At 44.8% G+C, this 23,273-nt stretch overlaps 1 protein-coding gene across 4 annotated transcripts in view; it reads right to left on the bottom strand.

Annotated features, from left to right (window-relative positions):
- PXYLP1 (2-phosphoxylose phosphatase 1) overlaps nt 1-23,273 on the bottom strand; it is a 63,844-nt gene that overhangs the window by 28,489 nt on the left and 12,082 nt on the right. For 2 of the 4 annotated variants that reach the window (XM_023192133.2, XM_023192135.1), the window contains exon 2: nt 6,585-6,716. In XM_023192133.2, the coding sequence (XP_023047901.1) occupies nt 6,585-6,663 (79 nt within the window). In that variant the 5' untranslated portion in view covers nt 6,664-6,716. Of the gene's footprint in view, nt 1-4,121; nt 4,527-6,584; nt 6,717-8,634; nt 8,857-23,273 lie in introns of those variants that run through there. The other 2 variants (XM_023192134.2, XM_023192136.1) reach the window with 2 other exon arrangements.

Below are 23,273 nucleotides of genomic sequence, written 5' to 3'. Positions count from 1 at the left end.
TCTATTAAGCATTGTTGTTTTCTTTCTTAGCAGATATCAGACCGAAAAGCAGCACAGAAAAAGGAAGGGGACATAGGGGATGGGGCCACAGGAAACATGATAGCTCTGCAGGTGGAGTTCCCAGGGAAACTACGCACGCTCTTTCCCTCTCTCCCCCCCCCCCCGTCTCTCCCTGTCCCCCCCCCCCCCATCTCTCCCTCTCTCCCCAGTCTCTCCCTCTCTCCCCCAGTCTCTCCCTCTCTCACACAGACAGAGCTGGCTAAGCCTCCTCAGCTCCCCACCTGAGAACTTCTAAGCAGGTTGCCCCCTTGGCTTCCAGACCACTCCTGTCCGCAGGCCCCCTCCTGGCTGCTGCTGTTCTGTCTCCTTCATGGCCCATTGTCCTCTGTCTGCCCAGATTGTCTTCTTTGGCTCTCTCTTCCATCTGCACCACAGGGCACAAATTCAGAAGCTGAGAGGGACTAGGCAGGTGGGTGCTGTGGCGACCAGGAGAGCACTACCCCCGCCCAGGGAGGCACTCAGCTGCCTGGCTCCTGCCAGCGGCCCCTGTAATGCACTGTGAGCCTCAGGTTGCGGGAGAGTCTGGTTTTTCAAAGAGGGGCTGGAAGTTTACATGAAATTGCCTAGTTTTAAAACACTGGGAAATAAATTTAAAAATCTAAAAACAGGGGTTGGGCCAAACAAAACAAGTTCACAGGCTGTTGGTCTGGAGCAGCTTCCACTGCTCCAAGGAGCCCTGGTCCTCCGGAAACCAGGGCTTCACCAGCAGGGAATACAAAGTCCCCAGATGGTGGCTTCTGACAGGTCTCTTACAGGCCTCAGACCGTCAGGTCCACTCTTAGGCAGGACACTGCATCCAGTGGGCCTGTTGGCTACCTCCAGTGATGTCCATGCCCTTCCATGACTCCTCCTAGCCTGGTCTCTTTCCTGCTCTGCCCCCAGCTTGTCCTGCTGCCTGGGCACTGTCCCACTTCCCTTCTCGCTCTGAGCACTTTCCCTTGGCCTCTCCCTTCAGACCCAGGGAGCCACTAGCCCCACATGGTTGACTTCCCAGTCTGTGTTCTGAGAATTTACTCCCACCTTTGGCAAACTTATCCCAGAAGGAGATGAGACATTTATGTGAAAGAATGCATGCATGAGTGAAGTGTCTACTGAACTCCCCGAGCCAGACTCCTGGGTGCCGCGGTAGAGTCCCCTCGACCCCATCATCGTAGCCCCACAACACCACTCAATTAGCTAGAGTCCCACAGAACCACCATGACGTCTCTTGGCTTTGCTTCTTCCTTTCAGGGTCAATACCTTCATTGGGGCCACCCTCAGCTTGCTACTAGACGAGCAAAACAGCCTCCGAGGTACCTCCCAGCATCACCCTTTCCACCAGCCTCTGAACTGGCAGTTCTTAGATTTTGTGTGCATTAGACTCACCCAGGGAGTCTGTTAAAGATGCAGATTTCTGGGTTCCGCTACCACCAAGATTCTGATTCTGTAAGGAAGGGCACAAAACGTGCTTTTTTTTTGGTTTTGGAACATGCATTTTGACAAGCTTCCCAGGTGCCTCTGACGAAGGTGCTTTGGAAAACACTGTGCTGGACTGTAGTCTTTCCAAGACACAAATCTGATGGTATCTTCCTTTCTTCAGTGGCTCCTCACAGCCTCAGGAATAGTATAGTGATAGGAGGTAGGTCCCAGACTTCGTTCCAACTTCACAGCTACCTACAGGTGACTCACCCAGTCCTGTTCTCTCACTCTGTCTTTGCACATTTGGCCAGGGGCACCTGTACTCAACTGCCTCCTTGACCACTCCTGCTTTCCTTAAAGGATGAACTCAGATGCCACCTCTTTTAGGGGGTCCTCCCCAACTCCGACATGGATTGGGTTCCTGTGCTCTAGTCTCTCATACTACCCTTCCATAAATGATCTCTAATTCATTTGTTTAACAAACACATACGTAGTGATTACTATGTGCCAGGTACTGTTCCGGGTGTTTTATAAATATTAGCTCGCTGAATCCTTTGCCAACCCTATGAAATAGGAACTATCATTGTCCCCATTTTACAGATGGGGAAATCAAGGCACAGAGAGGGTAAAGAAGTTGCATGAGGTCACATAGCTGGTAAGTGGCAGGACAAGGATTTGATCCAGGCAGTCTGGCTCCAGAGCCCATGTTCTTTCTGACCCCACTGTGCTGCTGCCTCTTACCTGTCCCAGCACACAGCACCTGGTATTCCAGGGTGTCTGCTTGTGATTCTTTTCCACTGGACAAAGAACTCCCTGGGGCCCCTGAGAGATTAAACTCTCAGCCTGGGGCCAACACACAGTGGAAACTAAAGAACATTTGCTAAAGAACAAAGTGTCACATGCTCATGGCACTGGATCAATGAGAAAAGATAAAATTCATAAAACCTCAGAGTTTAAAGAGACTTTAAATGGGATCAGACTCAATGACCTGTCCAATACCTCACTCTTCAAAGAGCAGCCCTCCAGGGCTTGCAGACTCCAGTGAGGGAGAACACACTATCCGTTCCACCTCTGCGTGGCACTGACTTTTAGCAAATTCTACCAGATGCTTAACTGAAATGTGTCTCCACGTTCACCTCCTCTTGCAGAGAGGGCCCTTCAGATACTGACGACAACCCTCACTCTCATTTTGGCAGGTTAGCCCTCCTCTTGTCCTCTTTTCCCACTGGGAATCTGAATCTCGAGTTCACCGTGAGCATTCCCTTAGACTCTGCTCTGGCCAATCGGGGCCTTGCCCAAGAGGGAAACCCCAGATATGGGTGCCATGTGCTCAGTATAAATTAACCCCATCATGCCCAACGCACTCTGATTAAAAACAAATACATGTGTGATCTACTTCAAAAGGTTTCCCCACCAAGTGCCTGAAGTAACATAAGCTCTGGCAACTTCTGGAACACCAGAAGCCTTGGTTTCTGATGATGGTGCACGATGACGGAACTTTGCGCTGGTTTGCTTAAAAGGTTTGCGTTGAGCCAAGGGTTTTCCCATAACATCTCTGTTGTCACAGCAACCTTGCAAAATAGCAATAATTAACTCTATTTTACAGAAGAAGGAACAGGACACACAGTCGCTTAGCAGGGAAGCTCACATTGAAATTATGATTCGAGAGCCTGCGTGCTCCTGTCACGCCACCATTTTGGGAATGGTGGTCAGAACATGGAGAAACGAGCATAACATCAGCATTAAGAAAATGCAAGGGCCAAGGAACGAAGTGAATGATTACAAATGAGCACAAAAAGCAGAAACATAACTCATGATTCCTAAGTCTTCACATCCTGACAGTCTTTCCTTGTTGCACTAAAGGAGTCCTTTAATTTGAAGTTACTTTTCCACTTGTATGTATTTTAACCACAATAACTAAAAATATCTATGCCTTGCCTGTTCCCTTCTACAATTCAAACATCAGAAAGTTCAGAATGTTTCACCTCCCAAACACAAAACATTAAAGACTTGAAAACATAAATGGAATTATTTTTATTAAAGACTACTAGCGTATAGCAAGTCACGAGCACCATTTAAGATGAACATATTTTGAGAAACTATGAACTGTATCTTAATCTTTTCTGTATTTCCTTGCTACCTCCACCTCCACAGTGTAGAAAAATGTCAAACACACATAAGCACTTAATAAATATATGTGGGTTCACTATATAGTTTCTGTTTCCAGAGGAAGACATACTTATTTAAGCAATCTGATTTTTGAATCGTATCCTGGGCTATTTCTTTTTCATATTCAAAACATCAGAAAAAGAAAACTACCAACAAGACCAAATAAAATATATGATCATTTCAGATGACAAAGCCATACTCTTTACTTAAAGCATGAGAAAACCAAGTTATATTTAGTTGTCTCAAGTATGTTACTTAAAATAATTACATGTGCTAATTTGGTATTCAAAAATAAGAAGAAATGGTAAAGAAAAAAGTCCACGTATTTTAGGATAAGAATGAGAACATAAGTGGTATATAAGCGTAAACCTGTGCGTTATGAATTAGTGCTGTTTCTTACAGCATAATACTAAGCAACCAACAAAGCAATTAAATAAATGGAGCAATTAAACTCATTCCTACAGAAATGGGGAAATTCCAAAGTTATGGTTTACCTAAAAGAAGAAGAGCAGTAAGAACGTCCATATCTTAATATCTTTCCGATCTCCAACGTATCCAAGAATAAAGAGCTCAGACCCAGCCAGGCTAATTTACCCTGCAAAATTTTCCTTAAAAAAGTATGGCTGAAAATTGGCTGTCCTGAAACAGAAGGTACTTTCAGAAGAGTTATATAAGCAAAACACACAGGCCAATTCAGTGACGTGGAAACCACCTCATGCAAGAGAAATGCCACAAACACAAGTAACACACATTCATGTCTCAGAACCTGTCAGCCTCTCAAAATAAAATCAGGGTTGATTGTAACATCCTACCTCTCCAACCAAAGGATGGAAAATTTTTAACGGAAATTTATAAACAATTAAACTACTGAAAATCTTACCACACTTTTTGGAAATGATTCATATTTTACAATTCATTTGCCATACGGAATATTTTTAAACTTCTGATGCCCACCTTCTTTTGACCTGTTTTCCAATTCTGGAAGGATAAAATGAGAATTTTTAATTCTCTTTACTATTAGAAATAGCCTGTCATATGCATGTGCATGGGAATATGTCACAATTGGAAGTGAATCAGGGAAACTTCCTCAAAGCCTCCTCTCTTGAAACCACCTTCTCCTAGAGCCAAGCCTTCCCCATGTTCCTCTGTGCACTCATAACATCCCTCTCACCCAGCCACCTGCCCTTCTTTCCATCATTCAAACTGCAACAGAAATGCCCCTCCTCACACAGCTGTCCTGAGTGGTGTGGGTGCCAACTGCCTGTCTCCCACCCATCAAGGTGAGGTGGTTAAATGGAGAGAAGGCAGGTGACAACAGCAATACAATTCCTGGCATCACAGAGATGTTTTCTCAGCTTCAAATACACAGCAACAGAAGGAAAGAAAATCAGGGTCCATCTGCGTTTTAGAGCAGGCATGGATTAATGCATTAAGCAGACATTTACAAAATATTACTATGTGCTGGGCAGTGCTGGTTCATGGGATAGAGAGAGAAACAGGATGTGGTCCTGCTCTCAACAAGCAGACAATCTGGTAGAAGGAAAAGACACAAGAACTGAAAATTATAATAGCACATGGTTAGTGAAAGGAGGGGGCTGGGCATAGTGGTTCACGCCTGTAATATCAGAACTTTGGGAGGCTGACGTTCTTACTGCTCTTCTCCTTCTAGGTAAATTGTGACTTTGGAATTTCCCCATTTCTGTAGAAATGGAGTTTAACTGCTCCATTTATTGCATTGCTTTATTGGTTGCTTATTATTGTGCTGTAAAAAATGGCAGTAATTCATAATGCACAGATTTATGCTTATGTAACACTTATGTTCTCACTTGAGGTCAGGAGTTTGAGACCAGCTTGGGCAACATGGTGAAACCCTGTCTCTACAAAAATACAAAAAATTAGCCAGGTGTGGTGGTGCACGCCTCCAGGCCTAGCTACCCAGGAAGCTGAGGTGGGAGGATTACCTAAACTCCTAAACTCAGATGTTGAGTCTGCAATGAGCTGTGATCGTGCTACTGCACTTCAGCCTGGGCAACAGAGTAAGATCCTATTTCAAAAAAAAGAGGGGGAGGAAGGAAGGAAGGAAGGAAGGAAGGGAAGGAGGAAGGGAAACAGGTTCAAGGATTCAGGGCATCCTGATGTACATAAAAGAAGCACCAAACCCTTAAGGATTGCCAGAAGGGTCCTAGAGGAGAAGAGGCAAGGGCTGAAAGGGAAAGGATGAGAGGGGGTGAGGAGGAGAACGCTCTTGGCAAAGGAGCACCAGGATCTGAGCACAGAAGAAGCAGAGAGGGGCCACAGGAGGGCAAGGGGCCTCCCAGAAGACCATGGGCCACCATTGAGGGGTTGCCACTAAGGAGATCCTGGCGCCAGATCTGTGTCTGAGAACAGCCACTCTTAGGTGAACTGTAATGTGCACAGATTTGGGGCCTGGCCTGAGCTTAGGAATCTCAGTGGAGGATGTTGCATGGTGAGGCCCATGGCCTGGCTGTATCAGAGTGCTCCTGTCTCGTCACAGGGGATTTCCCATGCAGCCCCTGCTGCCTGTGGGGTGGGTTTGATACTAGTGACCTAATCTCCCCACCCTCCCCCAAACAACTCCAGCCCCGCGGCTGACGGAACGCTAAACAGACACCCAACTTTCAAGAACCCAATCAAAGGGCCAAATACCTCTGCTCTGTGTAGCTCAGCATAAGTCAAGCAGGGCCACTCAGTGTCTCCATCTGGGGAATCTGAACTAAAAATCTGGGAATAACCAGGCATTTCAGGAATTCATGCAAAAGTCAAAAGAGCACACAGAACACTGTTCGGTGGTTTAGGGTCCCTCCTTGCAACCGGCCAGTGTGAGCACCAACACTAAAAAGACTTTGTTGTTCATTTATAAAACAAGGCTTTGGGGCCTCCTTGTTTCCTACAAAGCCCCTACCCTCCCACGACCTGCAGTGCCCAGCTCTACTCACAGAACTGCAGGCTGAGGCTCACAAAGGCCAGCAGCGCAGCCAGGGCCAGCAGCAGCAAGAAGCGGTTGCGGAAAAGCATTATTAAGTATTCTATTTTCTCTTCATGGTTTCACCTCAAATCGGGAACACGTCCTGTGAATAAAGCAGAGGTGATAAATGAGTGTTTAGAGATGGAAAACCAAATTTGTCAACTGAAAATAATCTGATTAGCTCAGTCCCCTGGCAGGGAAGCATGCATCTCTAGCTGGAGAACAACAGCATGCTCCATGATTAGTCTGTGTCCCCAAACAAGCCCAAGCGAGAATGCTCCCTTCGAGTTAGTAGGAGAAAACCAGTTCATGAATGCTTTGTTTATCTGACATCAACAGGGAATGAGATATTTTACAGACGTGACCTTCTCAAGGAAAAACACAAAGGATGTTTACTGAGTATTTACAGTGTGCCGGACAATGAGGGAAATCTTCACATGGACTCATCTTGCTGTGACCTTTAACCTTTAAATCTTCAACGTTTTTTGATGGACATTCTGTTGAAATGATCTTGGTCTTCTTTAATTGTAATTGTTCATCTGAACAACAATCCTTGCAACATGTCCTACAGTAATGCCTTGGGGGATGGTTTGGGTGTGCAAAAGGATTTGCTCCTACACTGACTGGCTCTATCTGCTAATTGAGACCACCTTTCATCCTGGACCACTAAGCCTGTTTCAGCTGTATACATGGGTCTTCTGGAAGCCTCGTCCTGCCTATTCAAAATTCCCCTAACCACATTAGAAGCGTGCAAAAGGACTTTTTAAAAAAGCTGAATAAAGCCCTAAAAGTCCCTTCTGTGAAAAAAAAAAAAAAAAATGAATGATTACTATAACTTTTACCCTATCAGTTTTAGAAGTCAAGTTTATTTCCTGGGTCTCTTTGGGATTTTAAAGAGAACTTGCAAACCATAGTCTCTTTAGAAAAGGTTCTTAAACTACAGTTAGATTTTAACAGTAATTTCAAACTTGAATCTTTTCCCCATTCAAATATAATCTCCTTCAGAGACCAGATAGACAAAAATCAGATAAAAGCTCATCTGCTCATGTGTGAGGGTTGCATAACTGTGAATATAACTGAATATAGCCATTGAGCTGTACACCTGGGGTGAATCCTATCTCAATAAGCTGTACTATGAAAAGCACATCTTTTGGGAATGAAGCAGGAGCCAGACTCCCAGAGCCCCTTGCCTCCCACCTCCTCCCCAAGGGCCCAGAAGGTGACTTTGAAAACCCACTTGTTTAAGGGACCTGTCAGACTTTCTACCAAAAGAGAACATTTGCTAACAGATTGATGAAAATACACTTGCACCTTATGACTGCGCCTGTGTGTCCAGCAACCAGCATCTTTGTTAACAAACAGATCCCGATTTCATTTTATTTATTGATTTTGTGGTTTTATAACCACAAAATCATTTGGTATATTTGACAATCAGCAGTTAGTTCTCATCCACATTGACTAGATTTTTGAATGTGGTAACAGGTACATAGGTAACCAGATATAGAGCTTGTTTGTTGAATCTTCATCCTCATTATGTTTCTTGGATAGCCGCGCATGGTATGGGACGTGCCTTAGTCCCCTGGCCCAGACAGCTTTGTTGACCCTGGTATCAATGTGCACATCTGAAGTCCCCTCCCCTTCAATCTCTCTGAGTGCTGGAGAGGCACCTTCTTGAACCTCCTTCTTCAATATGCTTCTTGAATATGCTTGTCAATATTGATGGCGTATTTTCAGGTCACTATCTGGTTAATGGCGGAATGGCCCTTCTTCTTGCCACCCTTCTTTGTGGGAGCCATTCTCCCAGGCCCAAGATGGAAAGGAAGAGTTTGAGGGAAATGCTTCTGTCCCATGAGTGACTATCCCTAACCAAGAGTCAGTGCCTCCATGCCCCAAGCTCAGTACTACACGTACACGTGTTCTCCTGCACATCCCTCCCTCTGCAGCTCTGGCACAAATCTTGTCTTCAGGCCTCTCACTCTGGGACTGGGAAGCCACTGTGCTGGCCCTGGGGAATCACTCACCTCTGGTTTCTGATGCCGCATGGTGTCTTTTGTGCCATCACCTCAGAGGCCGACCTGCCTGCTGGTTGCCCTGCATTTGCATGTGGGAAGCGAGGGCCTTGTTTCTGTTGCTGGGTCAGGTCTTGTCCCTCAACCACTTCCTGCTTCCATGCTCTTAAGGGATTTCCCCTTCCCTGACTGGCGGGAGAGGCCAATAGAACAGCTAAGTATGTTTCCTATGGTCTCACTTGATACTACCTTTTCTTCTTTCTTTCTTTCTTTTTCTTTTTTTTTTTTTTTTTTTTGAGACAGTGTTTCGCTCTTACAGTCCAGGCTGAAGTGCAGTGGTGTGATCTTGGATCACTGCAACCTCCGCATCCTGGGTTCAAGTGATTCTCCTGCCTCAGCCTCCCGAGTAGGTGGGAATACAGGTGCCTACCACCACATCCGGCTAATTTTTGTATTTTTAGTAGAGACAGGGTTTCACCACATTGGCTAGGCTGGTCTCGAACTCCTGACCTCAGGTGATCTGCCTGCCTTAGCCTCCCAGAGTGGTGGGATTACAAGTGTGAGCCAGGGCACCCAGCCAACACTGCCTTTTCAGACGGGATTAGCCACTGTATGGTTTAGAGCTGTCTTCAGGCGGGCATTCGGTGGAAACAGTGGCTAGTTGCTATAAGTCTCAGTTTTATAGCATGGTAAATTGTTGCAGTAACAGCCCCCAATTTTTTCATGCCCTTTGTATCCATGGGCTTACCTGGTCTTTTCCTATACTGACTTTTGGCTTGGCCGAGGAACCTGTTTTGGCCATGGGACAACAGCAAATGTGTTGCAAGCAGGGACTTGAAAAGTACTTATGCATTGGGGCTTGTCTTCCTTTGCTACTTTTGCAACACTGATACCACCATATGAAGACCCTAGGCCAGACTGCTGGGGCATGAGAGGCCACATGGAGCCAAGGTAAGCAGTCCCAGCTGATGCTCCCTTCAAACAAACTCTGGTGACAGTTTGCTGTGACCACACCTGTGAATGAGGCCATCCCAGACCACCCTGCTCCAGCCACGCCACCAGCAGATGGTTATCAGTGGTCTGCCCAGACTAAAAGAACTGCATGGCTAGTGCCCAGAATTACAAGCAAATATAATGGTTGCTATTTTAAGCCAGTAAGTTTTGGGAGCTTCATACAAAGCAAAAGCTAACCGATGCAATAAACAGGAAATGCCTTGCATCTTCACCAGGAAATTCTAAGCCAGGATCTAGATCTCAATGTCCTCATCTGTAGGTACGACATGAAAATCTCCATCTTGTCTATGTTCTTTAATATGCGGAGTGCTTTTTGGGAAAGAAGCTATATTTAGTTTTAGATTTAAATATGTTAGGTTAACCAGATGGCAGGGATCGTGTAACTGCCTGACTGCTTCTAGGCCGCATTGCTGACATCTCCACCTATCTGTGACTTTTCATTTGCTGAACAGTGGGAACATCCACCGCTTCCCCTTGGTACTCTCCGGGGTCTGCACCCTCCCACTTCTGACTCTCCTCTGACAGCCTCTGCCATGGTCAGCATTTTGGTTATTTCTACTTGTGCTAGGGACTAGTCTGGTGTGATCACAGCCCTAGGGGTATGTACACAGCCTGGCCAGAGGAACACCAAACCCTAGGATAAACACATGCCTTCTTTTGGAGCCCATTTCACTTGAAAACCTGAAGATAATGACCATACTTGGTTTTTTAAAATGGCTAAATAATGATGACAGAATCCAAAATTCACATGGATTTGAAGAAGTTTGCAGCTGAAGCTAGGACCCCAAGGAGTAGGGGTGTGTGTGTGTATGTGTGTGTACATATGTGTGTGTGTCCAACATAGGAAGTGGACTGCATGGTTCTGCTGCTGTGGGTGTTTCTTCGCTGGGGATACTTCAGTGGAAGAGACTGAAAGGAGCCCTAATGTGGTGTAAAAGATGAGGCTCCAGAGATGGACAGATCTGTGTTCAATTCCTCACTCTGCTGCTTATTTTCTGCAGCTCTGAGCTGCCCTTCTCTGAGCTGCAGGATCCTGCTTTTTAAATAATACTGAGGATAAGAGACAAAAGAGCAGGTGGTGGTGGGGAGCAAATCTCATAACAGGCAGAGGCCTGCTGTTGAGCAGATATGTACTATGCTTGACTTCCACACTCTGGAAGAACCACACAGACACCTATACCACAATCTAAACGCAAGTGTTCACCCTTTTCCCTCAACTATTGTTTCTGCTCCATGCTGTGGCTCTGCTTTCAAATCCTGGCCACCGGCCCCTCCCCTACTCACTGGCCCTATCCCATCCATCAGGGTAGGCAGCCATGTCTGCAACCATGTTCATGGCTCCTCTGCCACTGTTAGCCTTCCCGGGGGCTGACTCAGCTGTTGTGTCCCTGCCTTGCCCTAGGTTTTCCAGCCTGGAACATCTGCCTTAGCTTCTGTTGGGCCCCACCCCAAGAGGATGAGGTACCAGTCAACTGGCTTTTTCTGGCACTGTGGTCCAATCTCTAGCCTGAGTTTTCCAGAGCTCCCTTTCCCCATTTCCATCCCCATGTAAGTAGGAGGCTCCTGCAGCCACTCAAGAAGTCATGCAGTCCTTGGTTTCCTTCCTGCCATCTTCCTGCACTTCTTTCCATAGGAGCTCTGCATCTACCCCTGGGGTCTACGGCAGTTCCTCAAGACACCCGGTGAGACTCATACAAGTCATGCCAGGTGACAGCCAGGATTCTGAGCCCAGAGCAGAACCCCCACAGCCTGCTTGCTCACAGCCCTAAAAATAAGATCCACAGGAAGAGTCCCTGCTGCATCGGCAGGGTGAGATGCTATGGGATTACAGCTCCCACATCTTCTAATCTCCAAACATCTCTCAAGTCCCATCACCTTCTGTGGAAAAGATGCTCTTGGCTAAATATCGCATCATGACCAAATCCAATTCACACAAATACTTCCGTGTAAATGACTTGTTTATGTTCAGGTTGAACATAAAATAGTCAGTCATCACATGTCTGTTGGGCACAGCTCCAGTCCCCTGTGCTAAACCCATGTGGTAAAAATATCTTTTTTTTTTTTTTTTTGAGACGGAGTCTTGCTCCGTCACCCAGGCTGGAGTGCAGTGGCACGATCTTGGCTCACTGCAAGCTCCGCCTCCCGGGTCCATGACATTCTCCTGCCTTTGCCTCCCAAGTAGCTGGGACTACAGGCACCCGCCACCACACCTGGCTAATGGTAAAAATATCTTAAACCTAGAAATTGAATTATTACTCTGAATTCGTGATGAAACAGAAGAACAAAACAAAAAACAGAAAACCCAGCTAATTCAATTCAACCTTATTACAAGTTTGAGCTGTGAAAGAAAAGATTTTAGAATACAATTTTGAAATATAGTACTAGTTAATAAGCAGTTCCCATTACATTATGATGAATACCATTTCTGAATTAAAAGGAAAAAAAGAACATGTCAAAGGCATTTTTACAAGCTACTATTCTTCCACCAGAGAGTTCCAGAGCCCAAGCCTTGGCCTATTTTTTACTTTGTAAGAGCTGAAAGCACCACATCTAGTGATAAACTCTGGTCCAGGCTCTCCTTCAAAGTGTACAGAATTTAAGGTTTTAAACATGACCACAACTGCTAGAAAGAAAATGTACAATTACCTTTCATTTGTGCAGTTAAAATACCATTACCAAGAATAGAAATATAGTTTTAAAGAAAATGCTTCAGATATATTCTACACGTTGATTTTTTTGGTCAGAATCATTTTGGTCTAAGTAAATACAGCATTATAATTAAAAAAAAAAAAAACCTTCAAGTCTGCAATTGTGAACAAAATATGAGCCAAGCAAAGGTAAAAGCTATATCTTAATAGTTCTCCCTCTCCAAGGTCACATCAAAATGGAGTTTAATTGCAAAATCAAAGATTCTTGCCTAAGAAAAATCAGCCTTGAATCTGCCCATCTGATGAAGATGGGCAGATTCCAGAGCCTCCTGGAAACCTCAGGAAGGCACCTGGGATGAAGGGGCTGTGAGTTCACAGCAGTTATTCACATTCCAGAGTTCTCCACTTAATTTGCAGGCTCATTTCTAAAAGCTGAAGCCAGTTCATGCACTCATTCATTCGTTCTGTCAATTCAAAATAACATTTCCTGAGAGCCAGTAGGTGCCAGGCACTATCCTAAGTGGTAAGAACACAGGACGCAGGATACAGGACACAGTTTTTGTCATATGGAAGGTCCCAGCTGAAAGGAACTAAAGTATTTATGGGAGAAATGATACAAGACCCAGGACTTGCTTTAAAATATTCCAGAAGGGCTGGGAGTGGTGGCTCACGCCTGTAATCCCAGTACTTTGGGAGGCTGTGGCAGGCAGATCACTTGAGGACAGGAGTTCAAGACCAGCCTGGCCAACATAGCAAAACCACATCTCTACTAAAAATACAAAAAATTAGCCGGGCATGGTGGTATACACTTGTAATCCCAGATATTCAGGAGGCTGAGGCATGAGAATCGCTTGAGCCCCGGAGGTGGAGGTTGCTGTGAGCCGAGATCGTGCCATGCATTCCAGCCTGGGTGACAAAGAGAAACTTCATCTCGAAAAAAAAAATTATATATTTTATAATTTATATATTATATATAATATACATAGCTAATATATTAGTTATACATATTATGTGTTATATATAATATAGTTATATATATTATATATATTAGTTATATATATATATATAATCTATATATTCCAGAGGAGATAAAAAGGTCAAGGGGAATAGATGAAATAAGATTGGCAAAATGGTGACAATAGTTGAAGCAGGGTGACAGATCCTTGAGGGTTCATTATCTGCCCCTCTCTGCTTCTGTGTATGTCGGAAGTTAAAGGTGTTGTTTTTTTAGAAAAGTTTCAAGAAGTTTTTTTTTAAAAAGAAGTGTAGAGTCTGGTAAGGGAAGTAGGGAGTAAACAGATCACTGGGCTCTATCAAACCAGTGCTGTCAGGAGGAAAGAAGACTGCATCCAGGCTAGGATACGGCAGATTGGTTTTCTGAAGTGGCAATGCCAGAACTCAATCTCGAAGAGAAATTTGGTGTTGGTGCATCTGTGACTGAATTTTAGGAAAACAGAATGAACTCAAGGGATGGTGTTAAAGGTGGTGGGGAAGTATTGGGTTGTAAAAGGAGCCAGAAAAGGGAGATGATACATCGAACATTGATACACGCAGGGAAGTGTTGTGTCTAGAGAAAGCCGGCTGCCCAGAGGCCACACAGGTGGAGCTGGGGCGCCCCTGCCATGTCTGGGTCTGCTTCTCCAAGGGGAGGGCTTGCCTGGCCCAGCACCCACAGCCCTCTACCCAGGCCAGCTTCCCCACTCATCTCAAGGTGTCCTACCATCAGTGGGACCAGACAGCACACTCACTGATTCTCACTCCCTCCCTGGAGTGCCCTCTGGACACTAAGCTGACTGAGCTGCAGGACGGAGCAGGAAGAGGGGTCTGATTGCAGGATCCGCTCTACCAGGCAGGCCAGCTTGAAAGACAGGCCCACTTCATGGACCTGCCCTTATTTTCTAGGGCCAGGGTCCTATCTCCTCCCAGCACCTGGCCTCCTTGGGGAATACTGGACAGGAGCAGGCCCAGAGGCCTCCCTGCCCCCCTCAGCAGGGGCAACATATTGAAGGATATTTAATAGTCAGGAGGCGTGGCTCCCCTGGAACATTCTGCACTTTGCCGCACCACAGACCCTCCCAGGCACCTCTCTCACCTGGGGGCTCTCCTCCTGAAAAGCAGCCTGTCTTCTACCCTAGGGTGGTGAGGGGTGATTTGACCTGTGTCACTGTCATGCCCAGATGTGATGTGGAGTGGCAACAGCCACCTCTTGGCTGTGGGGGGAGCCAGTGGGGAGCTGAGGTGGTGATATGGTTTGGATGTGTGTCCCCTCCAAATCTCATGTTGACGTGTGATCCCCAGTGCTATAGGTGGGGCCTAGTGGGAGGTGTTTGGGTCATGGGAGTGGATCCCTCATGAATGGCTTGGTGCTGTCCTCTTGGTGGTGAGTGAGCTCTAGCTCTGTTAGTTCATGTGAGAGCTGGTTATAAGAAGCCTGGGACCTCCTCTTCTCTCTTGCTCGCGCTCTCACCATGTGATACGCTGGCTCCCCCTTTGCCTTCCACCATGACTGTAAGCTTCCTGAGGCCTCAGCAGAAGCAGATGTTGGCACTACGCTTCTTACAGCCTGCATAACTGTGAACCAAATAAATTTCTTTTCTTTTTAAATTACATAGTCTTGGGTATTCCTTTATAACACAAAATGGACTCACACAGGGGGTGTGCTGATCAGTGCTGCAGAATGATCCTGAAGCAGGCCCTGAATAAAGGGCAGCACCAACCCAATGCTCTTTGCCCTGCTTTAAGGACCTGTTATGATCTGGCCACACCCCACAAATCCCACCTCATTTCCCAGTCATACCCACAATAGGTTGTTAAGTGCATGGGCCCAATGGTTAGCTGGCTGGGTCTAGAGCCCTGCTCTACCTGAGAATGAGCCACAGTTTCCCCATCTACAAAGTGAGAACAATCATGGGGCCCATTTCATAGGTTGTGTAGGGAGGGACTCACAGCGTTAAGATATGTAAGGAACACGGTACAGTGCCTAGCCTCTGATAAGCTCTCAGTAAGTATTAGCAGTGATTTTGCTGATGGTTTTAATACCCACCAGCCACATTTGAGCTACTTACCGTACTTCTCCCTTGTCTTTGCTCCCTCTCCCCAACTCTAGAAATAGAATCTCTACTGGACCATGCCAGAGAAAGTCAGAGTTTGAAGAGGTTTTAAATATCATCTGCTTCAAACCCCTTGGTTGACCTGAAGAGAGGCCAGGGCAGGTCAGAGGGGCAAACGGCCCCAAGCTGCTCAGGGAGGCTGGCCTGCGTGGCTGAAACCCTTGCTTCACATTCAGAATGGTACCCAGCAATCTGCCCTTGTCACGTTCTTCTTCACTGTAGCAGACACGCTATATGGCAGATGCCACAGGTGTCTATTCCTTCCTTCCTCTTATGAACAGAGCCCTCTGGATTTTAGCTGGATACATGACCATCCAGCTAAAGAGAATATTTCCTAGACTCCCTTGTAACTGGTTGTAATGTTGTGATCAAGTTCTTCCAATGAGTCATGATTGGACATAATATGGCCATTCCAGATCAAAAGAAGGCTGCCTGCCCCAGCCCATCCTGACCTTTTTTCTCCTATTCCAGGCTCTGAAACACTGACATGATGAGGAGCAACTTTCACCATGCAGATGGAAGCAACATCCTAGTGGATGACAGAGAAGGACCCTAGATGTCCCCAAGGGCCAAGGCCACCCACTCCTTGATTGCCTTTCAGCTCAAATCGTTTTGGGAGACAGAAATTAATCTCACAGCATTTTAATCCATTGTTATTTCACTTCTGTTTAAGCCGACAAACCAATATCTGATCTAGAACTTGCTGCTAGCAGAACGCTGGCACTCTTCATGGGGCTCCCTTCTGGAGGTGTAATGAGTAAGTGCTCAGGCGTTCACAAGCTGCATTAGGCAGAAAATCTCGTCACTGACCAGGCTGAATGCCACTCTTAGATACGATATGAGCCACTGTCATGGTCACCTTTGTTCTTTTTGCACTTTAGTTTTTGTTTTATCTTAAATAATTCATGTATCTATAAAGATGGCTTGGCTGCAGATAACAGAAAACCCTAGCAAGCAAAGGGACTCATCCACATTCTCACATGACAAGCCATAGTATCAGGACAGCAGCTCCAAGGCTAGTTGATTCAGCAACTCCAAGCATCAATTGGAAGCCAAGAGCTTTCCATGTCTGTCCTCTTACTAGGCTGGCTTCTCTCAGGGTTGCAAGCTGGCAGCCACACTGCCAGGCATCACAGCCATACTCAGCCATGGGCGAAGGCAGAAGGGATAACTCTGTTCATCTCTACTAGAAGCAAAGAAGCCTTCCCCAGAAACCCCTCCCCCAGGCTGCCTATCACATCTCACTGGCTGACGTGTGTCACGTGCCCACACCCAAACCAATCACTGACACTGGGAATGGACACAACGACTGGGTAGAACCAATCAGGATGCATCTCCTGGCAGAGGCCCATGCAGGGATAGAATAGGAAGAGGCCTGAATAGAGTCAGGGCTCTGTTAGGAGTAAGTGAGCAAGGGGATGTTTGCAACAACTCACAACTGGAGAAGGTGTGACAACATGCACAATTATTCTAAAAGAGTATTCTCAAACACAGTCATCTGATGACAGTACCAGAACTTTTCAAATCCAGTAACCAAAACACATACAGTCATAATTATATGTTTACAAAACATCAGTGCTGGTTTGCTCAGGTGTAATTCAGCAGTGACAAACAGCAGAGCAGCCTCCTGCAGCATACGGACTGTACGTGTTCCACTAACAGACCTTTTGTTTCATATTTTACATGTTTTTAAAATATGCAGCATTAATTATTTACCTACCATTTCTTTCCTAAAAGGATTTGAGGCTGATAATCTGCAGATTTTGTATTTTTAAATCCCTGAAATAGTAAACTTTTTTTTTCTTTTGTGAACTACATGTTCTAACCACTCTCTCCTTTGAGGTTTTTTTTTTCCCCACCTCTACAAAGGATAAACTTGTCAAGGCATCTGATCATTTCTCAGGGCCAGAACAGACTAAAATAACTAATTCATCAAGCCAGGATTTTCACTTTTATGTACTCTTCAGTTATTATTATCATTTGTTTGACATTTTGGAACAAGTCTGTGTTCCATCCAACGTTACTGCTTTGCTCTTTCTTAAGTTTCAAAGTAGTTACATCTGAGACTGGCATTATTATTTTAGAATGTCAAGAGCAGCTCTAAGTACCTCAATAAAGAAAGGAGAACATGCAGTTGGCATGATTTTACTCACCACAAAGCCACTTTAAAAATATAGCTGTTTTTTAAAAAAAATTTTGCAAGCAAAGTGTGTCAATTAAAAGTTTCTTAAAATGTCAAAGAAAGCACGAGAGGATTAAACAGGCAGGCTGCAAGACTGGAAGTGCAAGTGGCATACAATAAAGGCTTGAATGATAAAAGTCAAACTTTTAAAGGAAAAAAAAAGCTTACAAAGTCCTGAGACTCATAGCTATGCAATGTAAATCAGGCACACCTGAAAGCACAGGTTACCAAGGCCTGCATTTCTGTGTTAACAATATTATATAGGAATGGGATTTTGCTCTGGATGGACACACGGACTCCTGGACGCATGGAGCACTCACGTATGCCGCTGAGAGGTGTTTTGCCCAACGAGGCCTTTTTGGGCCGGGATCACACTTACCTACAGAGCTTTGGCAAGACCCTGTGCTCGCTGGCAGGTCATTCTACGACTCATTCATGAAGAGGAGTGGGGCACCAGGAACCCTGTAGCTCGTTATCACTGCCAGTGCCAGTGGGCATGAACTTTCTATCCTTAGAAGTAAGTCTGAGAACACGGCTGTCCCACTTGGTGGGAGGTTGACAGTGTCAGCATAGAATGAGCCCTCCTGCCCATGGAGGTGGCCAAGCGTATGTCGCCACTGCTGGTGATGCTATAGAGGGGCTGATGTGGGTGACCTTTTGGAGCCCTCCATGTGCTGAGATCCAAGGATTTCTGACTCAGATCCCAAAACAAGCTCTCAAAACACACATACACACACATATACACACACACGCCCTCTCTATATCCATATATATACACACACATATATATACACACACATATGTATACACACACATATATATACACACATATATATATAGCTCCTTTGTACTCATAAAGTGACAGGTAGAACAAAAATAGAGCTAAGGGCACTGTTACCTACAATTATGACATTTAGCTTTGGAGGAAATCTGAACTGCATAGAGTCCCAGCTCCCCACCAATAAAGTAGGTAATAAGACTCTTAAGGGGCCGGGCTCAGTGGCTCACTCCTGTAATCTCAGCACTTTGAGGCCAGGGCAGGTGGATCATTTGAGGTCAGGAGTTTGAGACCAGCCTGACCAACATGGTGAAACTCTGTCTCTACTAAAAATGCCAAAAAAAAAAAAAAAAAAAAATTAGCTGGGCGTGGTGGTGAGCACCTGTAGTTCCAGCAACTTGGGAGACTGAGGCAGGAGAACTGCTTGAACCCGGAAGGTGGAGGTTGCAGTGAGCCAACATTGCGCCACTGCACTCCAGCCTGGGTGACAGAGTGGGACTCCGTCTCAAAAACAAAATAAAACAACAACAACGAAACCAAAAACTCTTAAAAGTTCCAAAGCTTTCATTCAGCTTAGCTAAAAGTTGTAATGAAACACGTAACTCCAGGTTGATGTAACTTAATGAGAAATTTGGGAGCAAAAGTGGTTGACACAAGTAATTTTGAGAATGAAAAGCAATGGGGGTGGCCATGATCCTTGTTTACACACCAGTTTCCACAAACTGCAGCTAACTGAGCAAGTACTTATTCTGTATTATCCAGTTTCTAGATGGAGTTTCTTACTTAATATGTCTATCAAATAGGGCAAAAAGCTATACTGTAATATTTAGAAGTTTGTTTTTGTAATTCACTTACAAGGCCCATGGAGGTACTGCTTGGGCACTGTTGTGTGTTGTAGGAAACTGCAGTGGTGGGACTATTTGTTGTAGAATGTGAACTCTTGGTTACAGAACATTGATTCTGCACACCAACTCTGTGATAATGAACCACAGACTGCCATATCACTGATTGTGATAAAATAACTGATAGAATCAGGATGGACATCCATACTTCCTCTAAGTTAGAGATCAAGTAATCCTAGAGGACACGTGCATTTCAGGGACATACCTGAAAGCCTTGTTTTATAAGACAAATCATTCTAACGGATTAATTTTAAAATGTAATACAAATCTTGTTTTCCAAGAAGGACTGTCTTCTGTAATCTTCCCATTAGGGAGTCATCAGATCTCTGGTCTTTTAGGGGTTTCCTGTAATGCTCCAGGGATGTCAACCAAATACTGCCCATGTCCTCCATGGCCCCACCTACCAGCGCAGCCTCACCTCAAGCCCTCATACTATGCCTCTCCCGGACCCAGATATCTCTCAGTCCCACAGAAGAGCCTTGATCACTGGGGACTTCAGGCCTGGGTCAGCTAGGCAGGTGCCTGGAATGACAAAAGGGCATCACTCCTGCTCCCCAAGAATGAACCTGAGGTGGAGAAACCTGTTACTCTTGGAGCTGCCTGAGGCAGGGGAGGGAGGTAAGACCCCAAGGAGCATGCTGGAGCCAGCACACAAGGCCACTGGACTGCCTTTCTGGGAGGAATCTGGTGAGCTGAGACAGGTAGTGGGTTTGAAGCCAAGGCTGAAGTGCTCAAAAACACAGAGAATGAGACCAGTTACTGCCTGAATAACTGTGTGAGATACACGCATGAGAAACAGTCGGCTGGGCCCGGTCTACCTCCAGACTATGAGGATAAGTGTAAAATGACGGCTGTTTTAAGGCACCAAGTTTGGGAATGATTTGCTATGTGGCAGCACTGAGCTCCATGAGGCTGGGAACTTTGTCAGTCTTGCTCCCTATACGTGTATCCCCAGGGCCAAGAACACTGCCTGGTCCAGAGCAGGCACTTAACCAACATTTGTTGAGAGAGTGAATGGATGTATGAATGAACAGATGAATGAATGGAGGAGAGACTCACTACAGCCAGTAGCAATCCCTCCACCTGCCTCCAGCCAGCATGCTGCTCTTCCTCTGTGCCTTCACTTTCTCACCTTGTTGACTGCTGACCATGCCCTGGATCCCAGCTCCAAGATCACTTTCTCAGAGAGGCTGCTCTTCAACTCGCCTGCCTTGTTTAGCACCCTGTCTCACACTCTCAAGTCACCTGGTATTTCTCCTCCATGACACTTCTCAGCACTGTCATTATGTAATCATACAACCATGGGGAAATTCCTGGCTAGCTGGCTGTCTCCTGCGACTGACCCTAAGCGACATGACAGTAGGAATAGTGTCTGTCTGTTTGCAGAGAGCTGACTGACTGCCTGTCAGAACATTTTTGAAAACTGGCAACATACAGCCAGTCTCATTATTAGAAAGTGCCAATTCTTAGAGAGCTCTCTTTTAATGTTAAGCTGGAATTGACCTCTAACTGCTAGCCTATCCTCCACCAAGCTTTCCAAACCCATTACACCCAGGTCATCCTTGCCACACAGACCGCAGGTGACCCCAAAGGTTAAGTGTCTTCTCCAGGTTTACTTGGTCAGTCAGGGGAAGAACTAGAGTCTGAAGCCAGCTCTCCTGACTTTCCAGTTCAATGCTATTTCCATCACACCACACTGACTCTTGGATGTTTCCACTGACATCAAATGCTCTGAAATCATCATAATCTCTCTATCCAAACAACAACAGCAAAGCTGTGTACTTTTCATAGCAGAACGCATGGAACAGGTCAAGCTTAACCTATAATACAGAGTATACAATATCCATATATAACAAGAGCTCATGGTGATATTTTAGGGACCTCCCTGCCAAATATCTAAGTGATGAGCCCCTGAGCAAGTATCTAATTCTGATTTTCATTTGGTGCTTGTCTACTGGACACTCCTTGTGCCAATTCTCTGCAGGAGGTGTTTCTTCTGCTTTCTTTTCTATGACTTGTCATTCCCAGGATCTTTGAAGATCAAGGACATAAATAAACTAAAATAAAAAACACTCCAGGTTATCTGCAATAGCTCAACAGGCCAGCAACCCTGAATAACTGAGCTTTTGGAGAGAATGCGATGACCAGATAAAAAGTCCCTGACCTAATATGAAAGGAAAAAAGGATAGAGAACAAGGCATGGCACGATTCTAATCAATATGGATAGTTATGTATATGTTTGGAAAACCAGGATGGAAAGAAATAAACATTTAAAAATGAGCTGACGGCCAGGTGTGGTGGCTTACACTTGTAATCATAGCACTTTGGGAGGCTGAGGCAGGTGGATTACCTGAAGTCAGGAGTTCGAGACCAGCCTGGCCAACATGGCAAGGCTATATTTAGTAGAGACTCCTATCTCTACTAAAAATACAAAAATTAGCTGGCTTGGTGGCAGGCACCTATAATCTCAGCTACTTGGGAGGCTGAGGCAGGAGAATCACTTGAACCCGGAGGGCGGAGGATGCAGTGAGCCAAGATTGCACCACTTCACTCCAGCCTGCACGAAAGAGCAAAACTCCGTCTCAAAAAAAGAAAAAAAGGAGTTAGTGGCATTTCTTATCTTTCAGATTGGCCAAAAAAAATTCACCTCTCACCTCTCTTGAATGTTAGTTAGTCTCAGGGGGTGAGTTCTTTCATACACTGCTGGTAAGAGGATTAATTAGAATGGTATCTGTGAAGGGGAAATGGTGGTCTCCATCAAAACAATAAACATGCACATCTTTTGCCCCAAGAATTTGTATTCCAGGTTTCTATCTTACAAAAATGTTACCACCTACGTACAAAGCAGCATTAGGAGTCATTATAAAAATATGAAAATAACTGAAATGTTCATCCATAGGGAAAGAGTTGGAAAATCACAGTTTGTCCAAATAGTGGAACACGATTCAGCCTTAAAAAAAGAAAGAAGCGGGCTTAGGTATGGACAGGCAAACCTCCAAGAAATATTGCCAAGTTAAAAACAAAAGACAGAAAACAAAAGTAGCAGCATGCTAGATACAGTGTAATCTCACTTAGGTAAAACCAACGCTCACATATCCCAACATATATATGTAAATTTTCAGAAAATATAAATTTACAGAAAAAGGTCTAGCAGGAGATGGCTGCTCAAATTAACAGTGTCATCTCTATTGTGAAGTAGGAAGAACTTTCAATATTTACTCATATATTTTAATGCTTTGATTTTATAGTATGTTGGGTGCAAATAACAACAACAACAAAAAAGGTTAGTAATGACAGAGGAAAACATTATATTGTTAAGTCAAAAAGACAAGCTATAATATAGCATGTACCAGCTGGGCTGAATGGGTTGAAGCAGGGGTGGGAGCAAGACTTTTTATTGTACACTTTAGAATTTGAACCTGTGCTATTTAAAAAAATGAATTTAAATAATTGCTATTTGTAAAAGTAACAAAAAAAAAAAAAAAACAAGGAAAAACATTAAAAAGAGAAAAAGAGAAAATGTGTCCTAAATATTATGAGTGGTTATAGCTGCACTGACAAGTAATCTAAATTTTCTTTAAAACAAACAAATTACAAGACAGAAGATTGGCTCACCACTCCTTAAGTAAGTAGGAATCCTGGCAGGCTTATTTTCTCACATATATTTCTGTGTTTTCTAAATTTTCTTAAAACAAACTTGTATTACTTTTAAAAATCAGAAAAAAGGAGTACTGTAAAACATATTTAAATTACTTTTAAACAATGCAGTTAAGCAGTATTTCACAAGGCAGGCACATGATAAATTATAGAGGCCAGTGGTTTTAAAACACTATCCTCTTCCAAAACTTATCACAACATGGAATCTGATGTGGAATTCAGGTAGCAGTGGAGGTGCTTAGGTGGACTGGGAGGAGCCTCGTGCCCCACTTAGCAGCAGCCCCATCTACCTGCAGAACCCAGGGTTCCAAGAACATCCTTAAGAGATGCATTGTACAGACAGACAAAGGCTACAGGCAC

Source organism: Piliocolobus tephrosceles, chromosome 2 (assembly GCF_002776525.5).
Source record: "Piliocolobus tephrosceles isolate RC106 chromosome 2, ASM277652v3, whole genome shotgun sequence".
In the NCBI taxonomy this organism is placed as follows: domain Eukaryota; kingdom Metazoa; phylum Chordata; class Mammalia; order Primates; family Cercopithecidae; genus Piliocolobus; species Piliocolobus tephrosceles.
Note: the sequence above shows the minus strand (reverse complement) of the source record. Positions and strands in the feature narration are given on the sequence as shown.